Raw genomic sequence first — 13,341 nt, 5'->3', positions numbered from 1 at the left:
TTCTGTTTCCCCGTACACCAACAGGGAGTGGGATCAGTGATGGAGCATCCAGATCTCAATTTGACACCCATCTGGGAGGCCAGCATTGCAGGCAGCAGAGCAGCTTGTAATACCGTAATGCTGGCCCCTTTGTCCATTTCTTCCTCTGTGTGAATCAAGAATGAAATAGTGAGTGAGGCTGGCCCTCTTGTTGGGTATTTAAGATTTGCCCTTTTGTATGTAAACAAGGTTAGATGCTTTCCCTTTTCTATAGCTCAGCATGTTTTTCACTTCTGCTTTCAAAGTAATTACACTGAGACTGGTGCTGTGGTTCAGTAATCTAAGTGGTACTTGCAATGCTTGCATCGCTTACCAGAGCACCAGTTCAAGTCCCAGACACTCCAGTTCTAATGCAGCTCTCTGATAATGTAGCTAGGAAAGCAGAGGAAGATGGCCCAAGTGGTTGGGCTCCTGCCACCTACATGGGAGGCTGTGATGGATTTCCTGGCCACTGGCTTTGACCTAGCCCAACTCTGGCTCTTGCAGCCATTTGGAGAGTATACCTGCATATGGAAGATCTCTCTCTCTTACTCTGCCTTTTGTATAAATAAATAAATAAAATATTTTTGAAGCACATTGTGCTAAATATATTGGTGACTTTATTAAATCAAGAATTAGCCTCTGAATTTTCACTTACATAGTTTGTACATCAAGTTTTTAACCAAGCTCTACAATATATGTAAAATATACTGTAAAACTCAGAACAAATGCAATAGGCATTTAGATCTGTTTCATGTGTCTTTGAGTAAACTGGGGTTCAGCTGATCCAGGCTGGGCTGCGTTGAATTTCGAACTTTATAATTTCTTTCCTCCTACTATTCTTGGGTTTGTTGTGTTCTTGATTTTCTAAGTCCTTGAAATACATTGCTGGATCATTTATTTGATGTATTTCAAATGATTGCTATAAACTTTCCTATTAACACTGCTTTTCTCGCAACCCATAAGTTTTACTTTCCAAGAAACCTTTTAATTAAGGAATACAAACTTCATACATTTCAACATTAGAAATTTAGGAACATGGTGATTCTTCCCACTGTAACCCACCCCGTTCTCCTAATCCTCTTCCTCCTCCCTCTCCTATTCCCCTTCTTATTTTTTACTAAGATCTAAATTCAATTAAATTTATACACATGTGGATAACTCTGTGTTAACTAGAGTTCAACAAATGGTATTAAAAAAAATAAAAACTGTCCCTCAACAGTCAAGACAAGAGCTGTTCAAAGTCATTGCTTCTCAAAGTGTCAATTTCACTTCTACAGATTGTCTTGTAGCACCTCTATTAGTCAGGTAAAACATACAGCATTTGTCCTTTTGGGACTGGCTTGTTTCACTATGTATAATGTTTTCCAATTTCATCCATTCTGTTGCAAATGACAAGATTTCATTTCTTTTTTTATAAACACTGTATAGAATTCCATGGAGGACATATCCCATATTTTAATTATAAATACCCTATAGTATGTATTGAAATCTGATATACTGTTGCCTCCATCTTTGTTTTTGTTGTATAAGACTGCATTAGCAGTTTGGGTTCTCCTGTATTTCTGTATGAATTTCAGTATTATTTTAATGTTTTCTCAGTATATGAGAAGAATGTCCTTGGTATTTTGATTGATTTAACATTGAATCTGTAAATTGCTTTTGGTAGTATGCACATTTTGAAGATAATGATTCTTCCAATACATGAACATGGAAGACATCATTTTTTTGTATCTTCTTCTATTTCATTCCTTAATGTTTTATAATTATCATCATAGAGATCTTTGACATCCTCAGCTAAATTTATTCCAAGGTAATTGATGTTTTTGGTAGGCATTGTGAATGAGATTCATCTTAGAGGTTCTTTCTCAGCTGTTTCAATGTCTATGTATACAAGGGCTGTTGATTTTTGTGTGTTGATTTTATATCCTGCCACTTTACCAAGCTCATTTATGAATTCCAGTAGTCTCTTAGTGCAGTTGTTTGGATCCTTTATGTATAGAATAAAGTCAACTGTAAATAGGGATAGTTTGACTTCCTCCTTCCCAATTTGTATCCCTTTGATTTCTTATTCTTGCCTAATGGCTCTAGCTAAAATTTCTAGTACTATATTGAATAGCAGTGTTGAGCGTGGGCATCCTTTTCTGGTTCCTAATCTCAGTGGGAATTCTTGCAGCTTTTTCCCATTCGATAGGACAATGGCCGTGGGTTTGTCATAAATTGCCTTGATTGTGTTGAGGAATGTTTCTTCTATACCCATTTTGCTTAGAGTTTTCATCATGAGAGGGTATTGTAGTTCTCCAAATGCTTTCTCTACATCTATTGAGATATGGTTTTTATTCTTCAATTTGTTATTGTGATGTGTCACACTGATTGATTTGCGAATGTTGAACCATCCCTGCATACCAGGGATAAATCCCATTTGGTCCAAGTTAATGATCTTTCTGATGTGTGTTGGATTAGATTGGCTAATATTTTGTTGAGGATTTTTACATCTATGTTCATTAGAGAAATTGGGCTGCAGTACTCTTACTCTGTTGTATCTTTTTCAGGTTTAGGAATTAAGGTGGTGCTGGCTTCATAGAAGGAGTTTGGGAGCATTTCCTCCCTTTCAGCTGTTTTGAATACCTTGAGAAGAATTAGAGTTAGTTCTTTTTTAAGTGTGTGATTCAGCAGTGAAGCCATCTGCCATCTGTTCCTGGGCTTTTCTTTGTTGGGAGGGCCTTTATCACTGATTCAATTTCTGTCTTGGTATTGGTCTGTTTAGGTTTTCTATGTCTTTATGGCTCAATTTAGGCACTCTGTATGTGTCCAGGAACCTATCTATTTATTTTAGGTTTCCCAGTTTGTTGGCATCCAGCTGTTTATAGTCATTTCTGATGATTATTTTTTATTTCTGTGGTGCCTCTTGTTCCATTTCCTTTTTCACCTCTAATTTTATTGATTTTGGTCTTCTCCCTCCTTTTTTTGTTAGGTAGACCAATGGTATATCAATTCTTATTTTTTTTTTCAAAAAAAACAGCTCTTCGTTGTTCTTATCTTTTTTTACCTTTTATTTAATGAATATAAATTTCCAAAGTACGACTTATGGATTACAATGGCTTCCCCCCCATACCGTCCCTCCCACCCACAACCCTCCCCTTTCCCACTCCCTCTCCCCTTCCATTCACATCAAGATTCATTTTCGATTATCTTAATATACAGAAGATCAGCTTAGTATACATTAAGTAAGGATTTCAACAGTTTGCTCCCACACAGAAACATAAAGTGAAAAATAATAAATGATTTTTTTAAATGATGATGAAATCAGCTCAGACCTATTGTCATGTTTAATCCCAGTGAGAGTCAAGTTGGGAATTGGGCTTTTCAGCCAGATCCGAATGCCTTTAGGGCTGATTCTGAGGCCAGAGTGCTATTTAGGACATCTGCCATTCTATGAGTCTGCTGAGTATCTCACTTCTCATGTTGGATCACTCTCCCCTTTATTTATTCTAAATGCCCATCAATGATAGACTGGATAAAGAAATTATGGGATATGTACTCTTTAGAATACTATACCGCAGTAAGAAACAACGAAATCCAGTCATTTGCAACAAAATGGAGGAATCTGGAACACATCATGCTGAGTGAAATAAGCCAGTTCCAAAGGGACAAATACCATATGTTCTCCCTGATCGGTGACAACTGACTGAACACCAAAAAGGAAACCTCCTGAAGTGAAATGGACACTATGGGAAACGGTGACTTGATCAGCATAGCCCTGACTGTTAATGAACAACTTAATACATTATCCCTCTTAGTAGTTTTTTTGTCTGTTCTACTTAATATGACTGGTTTATTTCTGTAATTAATACACAGTTATTCTTAAGTGTTGAAAATTAACTGAAATGTGATCCCTGTTAAACATAAGAGTGGGAATAAGAGAGGGAAGAGATGTATAATTTGGGACATGCTCAAGCTGACTTGCCCCAAATGGTAGAGTTAGAAACATACCAGGGGATTCCAATTCAATCCCATCAAGGTGGCATATACCAATGCCATCTCACTATTCCAAGTGATCAATTTCAGTTCACAATTGATCATAATGAAAGGACTAAGAGTCAAAGGGAGCACATAAACAAGTCTAGTACCTGCTAACACTAACTGATAGAATAAATAAAGGGGAGAGTGTTCTTATCTTTTATATATATTTTGATTTCAATTTTGTTGATTTCTTCTCTAATTTTAATGATTTCTTTTCTCCTACTAGTTTGGAGTTTGGTTTGCTATTGTTTTCCTAAGATCTTGAGCTGCACTGATAGCTCATGTATTTGGTGCATTTCTGATTTCTTGATGTAGCCACAATTGCTATAAACTTTCTTCTTAACACTGCTTTTGCAGTATTACATAATGTTTGATAGGTTGTATTGTCATATTCATTTGTTTCCAGAAATTTTTTGATTTCTTTTTTTTACTTTTTCAGTGACACACTGTTCATTGAGGAGCATGTTGTTCAATATCCATGTGTTGGCATATGTTCTAGAGATTCTTGAGTTGTTGATTTACAGCTTCATTCCATTGTGGAGAGTGAAGATGTGTGGTATGATTTTGATTTTTTGAATTTTCTGAGTCTTGCTTTAAGGCCTAGTATGTGGTGTATCCTAGAGAATGATGCATGCATGGTGAGAAGAATCTGTGTTCTTTGACAATAGGATGGGAAGTTCTATAGATATCTGTTAGGTCCATTTGGTCTATTGTGTCAATTAACTCTACTCTTTTTTTCCTTGCTGATTTTCTGTCTGATTGATCTGTCAGTTGCTGAAATTGGGGTATTGAAGTCTCCGTTGTGAGTCTCCAATGGTATTGAATTACAATTGTATTGAGTCTATGTCCCCCTTTAGATCCATTAATATTTCTTTAAATAGCCAGGGGTCCTGAAATTAGGTGCATAAATGTTTATAATAGTCATTTATTACTATAATGATGTAGATTGTCTCCTTAGGTTGTTGTCTCTTTGAAAAGTTTTTGTGTTAAAGTCTATTTTGTCTGATATTAGGATGGCTACACCAGCTCTTTTGGTTTCTGTTAGCATGGAATATCTTTTTCCATCCTTTCACTTTCAGTTTGCATGTACCTTTGTTAGTGAAAAGTATTTTTTGTAGGCAGCAAATATATGGGTTTTGTTTTTTTAATTCATTCAGTCTGTGTCTTTTTTTAAATTTTTTTTATTTATTTGAAAGTCAGAGTTAAACAGAGAGAGAAGGAAAGGCAGAGAGAAGGAGAGGGAGGGGGAGAAGGAAAGGGAGAGTCAGAGATAGATAGAGAGAGAGAGAGAGAGAGAGAGAGATATTCTATCCACTGGTTCACTCCCCAAATGGCCACAATGGCCAGAGCTGTCGGACCCGAAGCCAGGAGCCAGGATCTTCTGCATTTCCCACATGGGAACAGGGTCCAAAATATTTAGGTTATCTTTTGCTGTTTTCCAGATGCATTAGCAGGAAGCTGGATTGCGAGGGGAGCAGCTGGGACTTGAACTGATGCCTATATGGGATGCCACCACTGCAGCCGGTGGCTTTACCTATTACACCATAGCACTTGCTCTGATATTCAGTATTCTTGTAGATTTTCTTAATTCTTCTGCTTATTTCAAATGTCTTGTACTCAAGGTCAGAAATTCTTTTCTCCACATGGTTTATTCTGCTTTAAATATCTCAATTATTATAATTTTGTTTAATAAATTAAAGGTTTCATCTATAAAGTTTCCATTTTTCTTCTTAATGATTTATATCTCCTTAGTGATATTTTCTATCATATCTCTCATTAATTTTGTCATTTCATTCATCTGTCTATCGATACTCTCTTATTTTTAATTCTATTTCTGGTACTTCAGAGATTTCCTTCAGGTCATGATCTAATTATGGAGAACTGTTATGTTCTTTTGGAGGTGTAATGTTACCTTACTACTTCATGTTTCCTGTGCTCTTATGTTGCTGTCTGTGCATCTGGTGTGATAGCCTCCTTTTTATGGAATAAATTTCATTGTAAAAGAGTTTATATGATTTAGATAGGATACAGAGTTTTACTTGCTTGGCTTTCTTTGTAGGTGAGCTCAGAAATACAGTCCCTATGTGATTTCTTTTGCTTTAATCAATGTTAGCTGTGCGACAGAGTGCTCTTGTCTGCTACAGTACATAGGAGTATAAGTGTGACTTTGAGATAAATGTGGGTTTCCTAGGATGTGCATCTTCAGTCCACAGAGAGTCCAGTGTCAATCATAGTCGTGAATGTGATAGCAATGGACTTGTTCTTGGTGCTGAGGGAGACAAAGGAGGTCGTCCCCTTGTCCCAGTGGCAAGCCTGAGTAATGCCTGTGTTTGTGGCCCCAATTTCTGTGACTATGGGACTGTGTGATGTAAGCGGACCCTTCCTCGGGTCCTTCATGCAGAGTGCAACTGGTGCTGCTTATGACACTAACAGCCCTGGAGGATGTGACCTGAAACCTGCTGCAGTCCCACCAGGTAAGCAGTAGGTTTTGTTCTGGCAGGTAAGCGCCCACAGAGTTGGAATACAAGAAGGGTCTTCCCTAGGTCCACTAGGTAGATTCCATTGAGACTGAGGAAATTAGTCATGACATGTCAGTCACAGTGTTGCAGAGTACAACTGGGTCATTACTCAATTTCCCAGGTGGGGAGAATTTCGTTTATGGGCTGCTACCCCTGGTAGCCCCCAGAAGCTAAGAGAAACTTAAAATGCTCATGAATAATTAGACTCTAAATTTACTATGATTTGACGAGTTCTTGCAACCAAATTGTCCTGCCTTCACACTGTTTTCCGTGAGATACACCTGTACTCAATTTGATTTGATGATGTGAGAGGTGGCAGGAGTTACTAAAATGCTATGAATTTTATATTTGTTTATGCATATGTTGGAGAAAATAGAAAGTGAAACTTCAGTAGCCCTCATTGTGATAAAAGAAATGTCAAGTAGAAATTGCAGGGAAATAATTTAAGTATTTAAGGACTGACTGTGTAACTTCAAAGAAATGAATACAGAAGATTATAAAGGAAAACAATAGACCTGAAATAATGAAAATGAATTATACTTTCTCACCATTACCCAAATAAATATGTGATATTTGTTGATTTTTAACTCCAGTGTTAAGAAAGCATAGGAAATAGCAGCTAATTTTTAATCAGGCTGTACTGTAAGTTTTCTTTCTTTCCTTTTTTTTTTTTTTTTTTTTTTTTTTTTTTTTGACAGGCAGAGTGGACAGTGAGAGAGAGAGACAGAGAGAAAGGTCTTCCTTTGCCGTTGGTTCACCCTCCAATGGCCGCCACGGCCGGTGCACTGCGTCCGGTGCACCGCGCCTATCCGAAGGCAGGAGCCAGGTGCATCTCCTGGTCTCCCATGCAGGTGCAGGGCCCAAGCACTTGGGCCATCCTCCACTGCACTCCCTGGCCACAGCAGAGAGCTGACCTGGAAGAGGGGCAACCGGGACAGAATCCAATGCCCCGACTGGGACTAGAACCCGGTATGCCGGCACCTCAAGGTGGAGGATTAGCCTAGTGTGCTGCGGCGCCGGCCTTGTAAGTTCTATAGACAGAGATATTGTTGGGTTAAGAGAGCACTACATTCCGGGAGGATCTGGTTGTCTGTCGAGAAAAGTAAGAAGAAATTGACAGGATAATATGATCTAATTTATTGGAGGACTGCACCTGAAAATAAAGACATGCTATTTAACTTCAGGGAGATAGTAAAACTGACAAGGAGAAAGAAAATTGCATTCTTAAAAGGACATCACAGGGAAAGGAAATGCTTTTCAGGTACCTGAGGCTAGTCCACTCATTTTACAGGAAGGAGGTGAATAGGCATAGATGGTTCTCAGGAGGGGCAGCTAAGGCTTGAACTCAAATTTCTCTTTCCTACCTGTTTTTTTTTTCTTATATAACCAATAGTTGAGAATGCAAAATCACAATCTATTTAGAGATAATAAAAGATATACTGCTTCAAATTTTTTACTTTCTAGAGCTGGCTTATATGCGTAAGAATCCTGAAACAATTTGATTTGTGGTTTATAATAAGAACTTTGGCCTCATTTATAGTTCCATGATTCCATTTACATATTTCCCATTTGAATGTGATTTGAGACAATGAAGGAAGGGGATGAAATTCAGGGAATTCTTTGGGTTTTGCCTGGCAGATACAAACATCTACACAGACTTCAGGTTTTAGAGACACAGTTAATGCTCCATTTATGCTATTGCTTTAGCTTTGATCCTTTTGACAGGACATGCCTTGAGATGGTTGTTAGCTTACATTTTAAACCCTAGCTTGGTATAGATATGTTACTATGCACAAGTTTCTTAACCTCTGTAAACCTAAAGTGATTTTTATTATTTTCTGTGGTGCATGAATATTAGCCCAACGATACTTCCTGAGATTTTATCAAGTTATGTTTCTCATCTGTTATGAAGGTTGAGCCTCAGCACCAATCTCTATTTTCCTACATTTCAAGTGAAAAAAGAGCTTTTTAAAAGAATTAATGAATTTGCAAAGAACACATCTAAGGTTAGTGGCAGATTTAAGACATTTCACTGGGATTTCCTACAAATTTTAAACAATGATTAAATAATGATCAGCTGTAGCCTGATGAACCAAAACAATTAGGGATTGTGCAAGTTAGTCATGTGCAAGTTTTACTTTCAGTGAGCTCATATTAAATGAAAAAATGTGGATATATTAGCTTTGAACACCATATTTTGAGCTTTTCTTCACTTAGAGGCTTAAATTCAAGTAGAGTTTTAATAAACTTCTTGAAAGAATAAGCAGTACATTTTAAGTCATATACATATGAATTTATCAATGAAAATAATTCAACCCCTAGTGAATTAAATAGTATTTTATTTAAATATAATCAATGCTCTTTCTTCATAATGGCAGGCTACTGTTATAGTTTGATATAGGGAAGTTCAGAATTAGTTTCTTAAAACTTTATCTCAAGCTAAGTTTACTTCTTAAAATTCTTCTATGGGCATGAGTGTGTGTTATAAAATTCAGTCTGGATTACAATGCAGTTATTCATTAAGTGAGTAACAATGTTAATGTAATCCATCGCATGATACAATCTGGAGGCAATTTGAGTACAGTTTAATTTAGAAACCAACTATGAGATTAGGGCTGAAAGTGTATACTATGAAATGGTCAGCATTCTGAGGATGTCTCAGAAAAAATAATAATAAAATTAGACTTAAAAGTATTTTTAAAAGTTGGAATACTTTGTTAATAATTCACTATTTTAGCATCATCCAGGACTCTGACAGCCTCATTTCAGATATGATCACCACTACTGTAATGTAATCAAGTCCTACTTGTTTGGTATCATGTTTACTACATGAAAGGTGATCCACACTGTTATGATATTTTTTTGACTTGAAGTTAAATTTGCACACGAATGAATGGAAGGAGGAAAACAGAAAGGTGGATTAAGAGATGTTTCGCTCAAAATACTTTTAAAATTTTATAATGTTATTTTATTTGCTCAGAGCAAAGTTTAAAGATTTTTCCTATTATTTAAAATATGAAATGTACTATAAAGTTGCCTAAAATTTACAAAGAAACTTCATGTTAGAAATCTACTTGCACTCTACTTATAATCAAACAAATGGCATTAGTGACATTAAAGGTGGAGATATATTATGGTCCTATGTAAATAACAAAAACTACAATTCCAACTGGTCTCCTATAAGCACATTTTCTTATGGATTTGTCACCATCTGAATAATTTATGGGTTTGATTAAAATTCTTGTATTGCCAAATATAGAAAAAGTAAATACATAGTCCTTTATAATAAAGTTAAAGGCAATTTCATTTGCCTTAAAGGGTAAACCTTTAGTACTCCCTTTTTTTCACTCTTCTTTTAAACATTTTTATTGCTTTTTATACTTTCCATTTGAGGGACATAAGGACAGAGAGAAAGGCAGACAGCAGAGAGACAGAGCTTTCATCTGATGGTTTGCTTTGCAGATGTCCACACCATTTTAAGGCAGGATTATAGCTGAACACAGGTGCTGTTATAGCAATCCAGATCTCCCACATGCCTAACAGTTCCTGTTACATGAGTTATCACCAATGCCTCCCAGTGTCTGCACTGACAGGAAGATGGGAGTCAGCACCTGGAGCCTTGGATCAAACCTAGGCACTCTTGTTGGATTTTGGAATTTTAACTACTTGACTTTAACTGCTAGAGTTTGCTCCCACAGTCTTCTAAGAGAGCTAATCTCACATTTACTTGTAAATTCACTAAGTTTTGTTTTAATTTTTTTTTTGCAATGAAAGTAAGATTTTATTTTGCTTACTACTTATCTTAAATCTTTAGTGTTCCATGTATATATATTTGAATTTATAAAAGAATAAAATTACAGGGGAGAAACCGCTATAATCCATAAGTTGTACTTTGAAAATTTGTATTTATTAAATAAAAGTTTAAAAATGCAGAATTAAAAATAATTTAAAAGGAGCAGATACTTTGCTAATGGCCACTTTAACTATAATTGCAACCTGCTTTATTTTTCACCTTTGAACTTACATGGTCTAACATATTTTATTAACTGTAGAACTACAAGTCTTGTATTTCAAAATGTCAGCACAAATTTTCACCTGATCGCTGAGAAAGCAGGTAAATAAGAAAGTAGCAACAACAGCAACAAAATCAAAAGGTGCACATCAGCTTCTTGAAGAAAGAAGCCTTCAATCTTAAAATATTTGCCTATGAATTTTCTCATTTTATGCTACTGATCTAAAAATGGAGTTAAGATCATGTATATTCCACTAGTAAAGACAGCATAAATTTTACACAATGAAAAAAAATCTGTGTGAGTTATTCTCTGTTCCTTAATAAATTTTGAGTTCCAGAGAGTAACAGAAATGTTTTTGGCAAAGATTTAATGTATAACATTTTTGGCTTTGGAAATACACATTTCCTAAAATAAAAATTTAATAATGTTGATGAAATAAAGATATTCTTGCCTCCTGAGATAGGAATTGATGACAATTTGCTGGAAGAATGAATGAAAATCACATAGTTTATGTTGACAGAGACTCTTGTTTGCAAGACATTTAAATGGAACTCCAAATTTTTATTCTCTGAGGCACTTGATTATGATAAATGAAATCTAGTTAGTTCATAGAATGGAGTATCAGCACCACACTTCTCAACATTACAAATTATATCATTTCAGGTGATTTATGTGTTCTGTCTACACCAGATCATGGAAAAAAGCAGCAACATCACTGTGTTTATTCTGTTGGGACTTTCACAAAACAGGAATATTGAAATCCTGTGCTTTGTATTATTTTTATTTTGTTACATAGGTATTTGGACCGGAAATGTGCTCATAATGATTTCTATCACATGCACTCAACTAATTGACCGACCCATGTATTATTTCCTCAATTACCTCTCACTCTCTGACCTTTGCTACACAACCACAGTGACGCCCAAACTGATGACTGACTTGCTGACAGACAGGAAGACCATTTCATATAGTAATTGCATGCTACAGCTCTTTACCACTCATTTATTTGGAGGCATCGAGATCTTCATTCTCACAGGAATGGCCTATGACCACTATGTGGCCATCTGTAAGTCCTTGTACTACACCATCATCATGAGCAGGCAACGATGCAACACAATCATCATAGCTTGTTGCACTGGAGGATTTGTGCACTCTGCCAGTCAGTTTCTCCTCACCATCTTCTTACCGTTCTGTGGCCCCAATGAGCTAGATCACTACTTCTGCGATGTGTATCCTTTGCTGAAATTGGCCTGTTCTAACACACGTATAATTGGCCTCTTAGTCATTGCTAATTCAGGGCTAATTGCTTTAGTGACCTTCGTTGTTTTGATGTTGTCTTATTTTTTAATACTGTACACCATCAGGGCATACACTGCAGAGAGCCGCAGCAAAGCTCTTTCCACTTGCGGTTCCCACATAACAGTTGTGGTCCTGTTTTTTGCACCAGCATTATTCATTTACATTAGACCAGCCATAACATTCCCGGAAGATAAAGTGTTTGGTCTTTTCTACACCATTGTTGCTCCCATGTTCAACCCTCTGATCTACACGCTGCGGAATGTGGAGATGAAGAATGCCTTGAGGAAGGTGTGGTGTCATCAGACACGCCTGAAGACAAAGCAAGTTTTGTGATTAGTACTGCTCTTCATGACATGGTTTCATGAGGCCATAACTGTGGAAGAGACCTGTTCTCATCATCTTCTGCCCTAGTGGGTTAGCCTAGTGGGTTAAGTCGCTGCTGTGAACCTGCCTCATGGGTGCCGGTTTTAGTCCCTGTTTCTCCACTTCCAATCCAGCTTCCTGACAATGTACTTGGGAAAGCAGCAGAGAATGGCCCAAATGCTTGGGCCCTTGCACACATGTGGAAGACCTGGAAGAAGCAAAAGACTCCTGACTTTTTCCTGGCAGAGCGTTGGCCACGGTAGCTATTTAGGGAGTGAACCAGCCAGCAGATGGAAGATATTTCTCCGTCTCTCTCCTTCTCTCTCTGTAACTCTTTCAAGTAAACATGAATAAATAAAATATTCAAAAAAGATTTTATCTGGTATGTTTTCTGTGATAATATAGATAATAGAGAATAATAAAAAGATAGAAATGAAATGGACTTCCTGTGATATGACTGTCATTTGTAGCCTTTGTTTACACTCCTGTGGAACTATGGTCTTCCTACATGGTTAGTGGTGAATATTATGGTTAGTGGTGAATTAAGCCTGTGATTACAGTGCATTAAAATGATATCTTTACAAACTGATGAAAGAAAGAAAAGGGAGGGAGTGAGGGAGAGAGGTTGGAGCAGAGAGACAGGAAGTGAAGTGCGGTCATCTTCTTGGAAATGTACCTACTGAATGCACAAAACCTCTTTTTTATATATAGAAAAAGGAAAGGAATGAAGGATGGAAGGGAGGAAGGAAGAAAGCGGTTAATGATTTCTTAAAAATAAAGAATAATATAGCATTGCATTAACAATAAAGTAATGTATGCATTTGATGCCCACAGATGCTAAGCTGAATCAAATATCACCTCCACTTTTTAAACTTTTATCAAAGTATAAATACAGATAATTGTATTTATCATCCATATACAACTCATGAATGTTTGCAAACCAAGTGCTATTATGTAATAAACAATCAGTTATGAGCAGAGTTAGCAGTACACTAGGAGTCTTTCACATTCCTCTTTCAAACTGATATTTTCAAAAAGGAACACAGCATGAAGCTCTAAATTCAATTAATTTTACTTGTTCTTATACTTTGTAGAATAAGAATGAT

The 13,341-nt window shown here is 36.6% G+C and overlaps 1 protein-coding gene across 1 annotated transcript; it reads left to right on the top strand.

Moving 5' to 3' along the window:
• The first annotated feature begins 11,266 nt into the window (after positions 1 to 11,266).
• Positions 11,267 to 12,269, top strand: LOC100357114 (olfactory receptor 4P4). Its single transcript, XM_070064372.1, has one exon. It carries the CDS (start codon positions 11,267 to 11,269, stop codon positions 12,203 to 12,205), a length of 939 nt encoding a protein of 312 aa, XP_069920473.1. The 3' UTR covers positions 12,206 to 12,269.
• The last annotated feature ends 1,072 nt before the right edge of the window (positions 12,270 to 13,341 follow it).

This window comes from Oryctolagus cuniculus, chromosome 1 (genome assembly GCF_964237555.1).
Source record: "Oryctolagus cuniculus chromosome 1, mOryCun1.1, whole genome shotgun sequence".
NCBI lineage: Eukaryota > Metazoa > Chordata > Mammalia > Lagomorpha > Leporidae > Oryctolagus > Oryctolagus cuniculus.
Note: the sequence above shows the minus strand (reverse complement) of the source record. Positions and strands in the feature narration are given on the sequence as shown.

What these genes read in the sequence shown, in the direction of transcription:
- LOC100357114 (XM_070064372.1), top strand. Translation starts at nt 11,267, where the DNA reads ATGGAAAAAAGCAGCAACATCACTGTGTTTATTCTGTTGGGACTTTCA.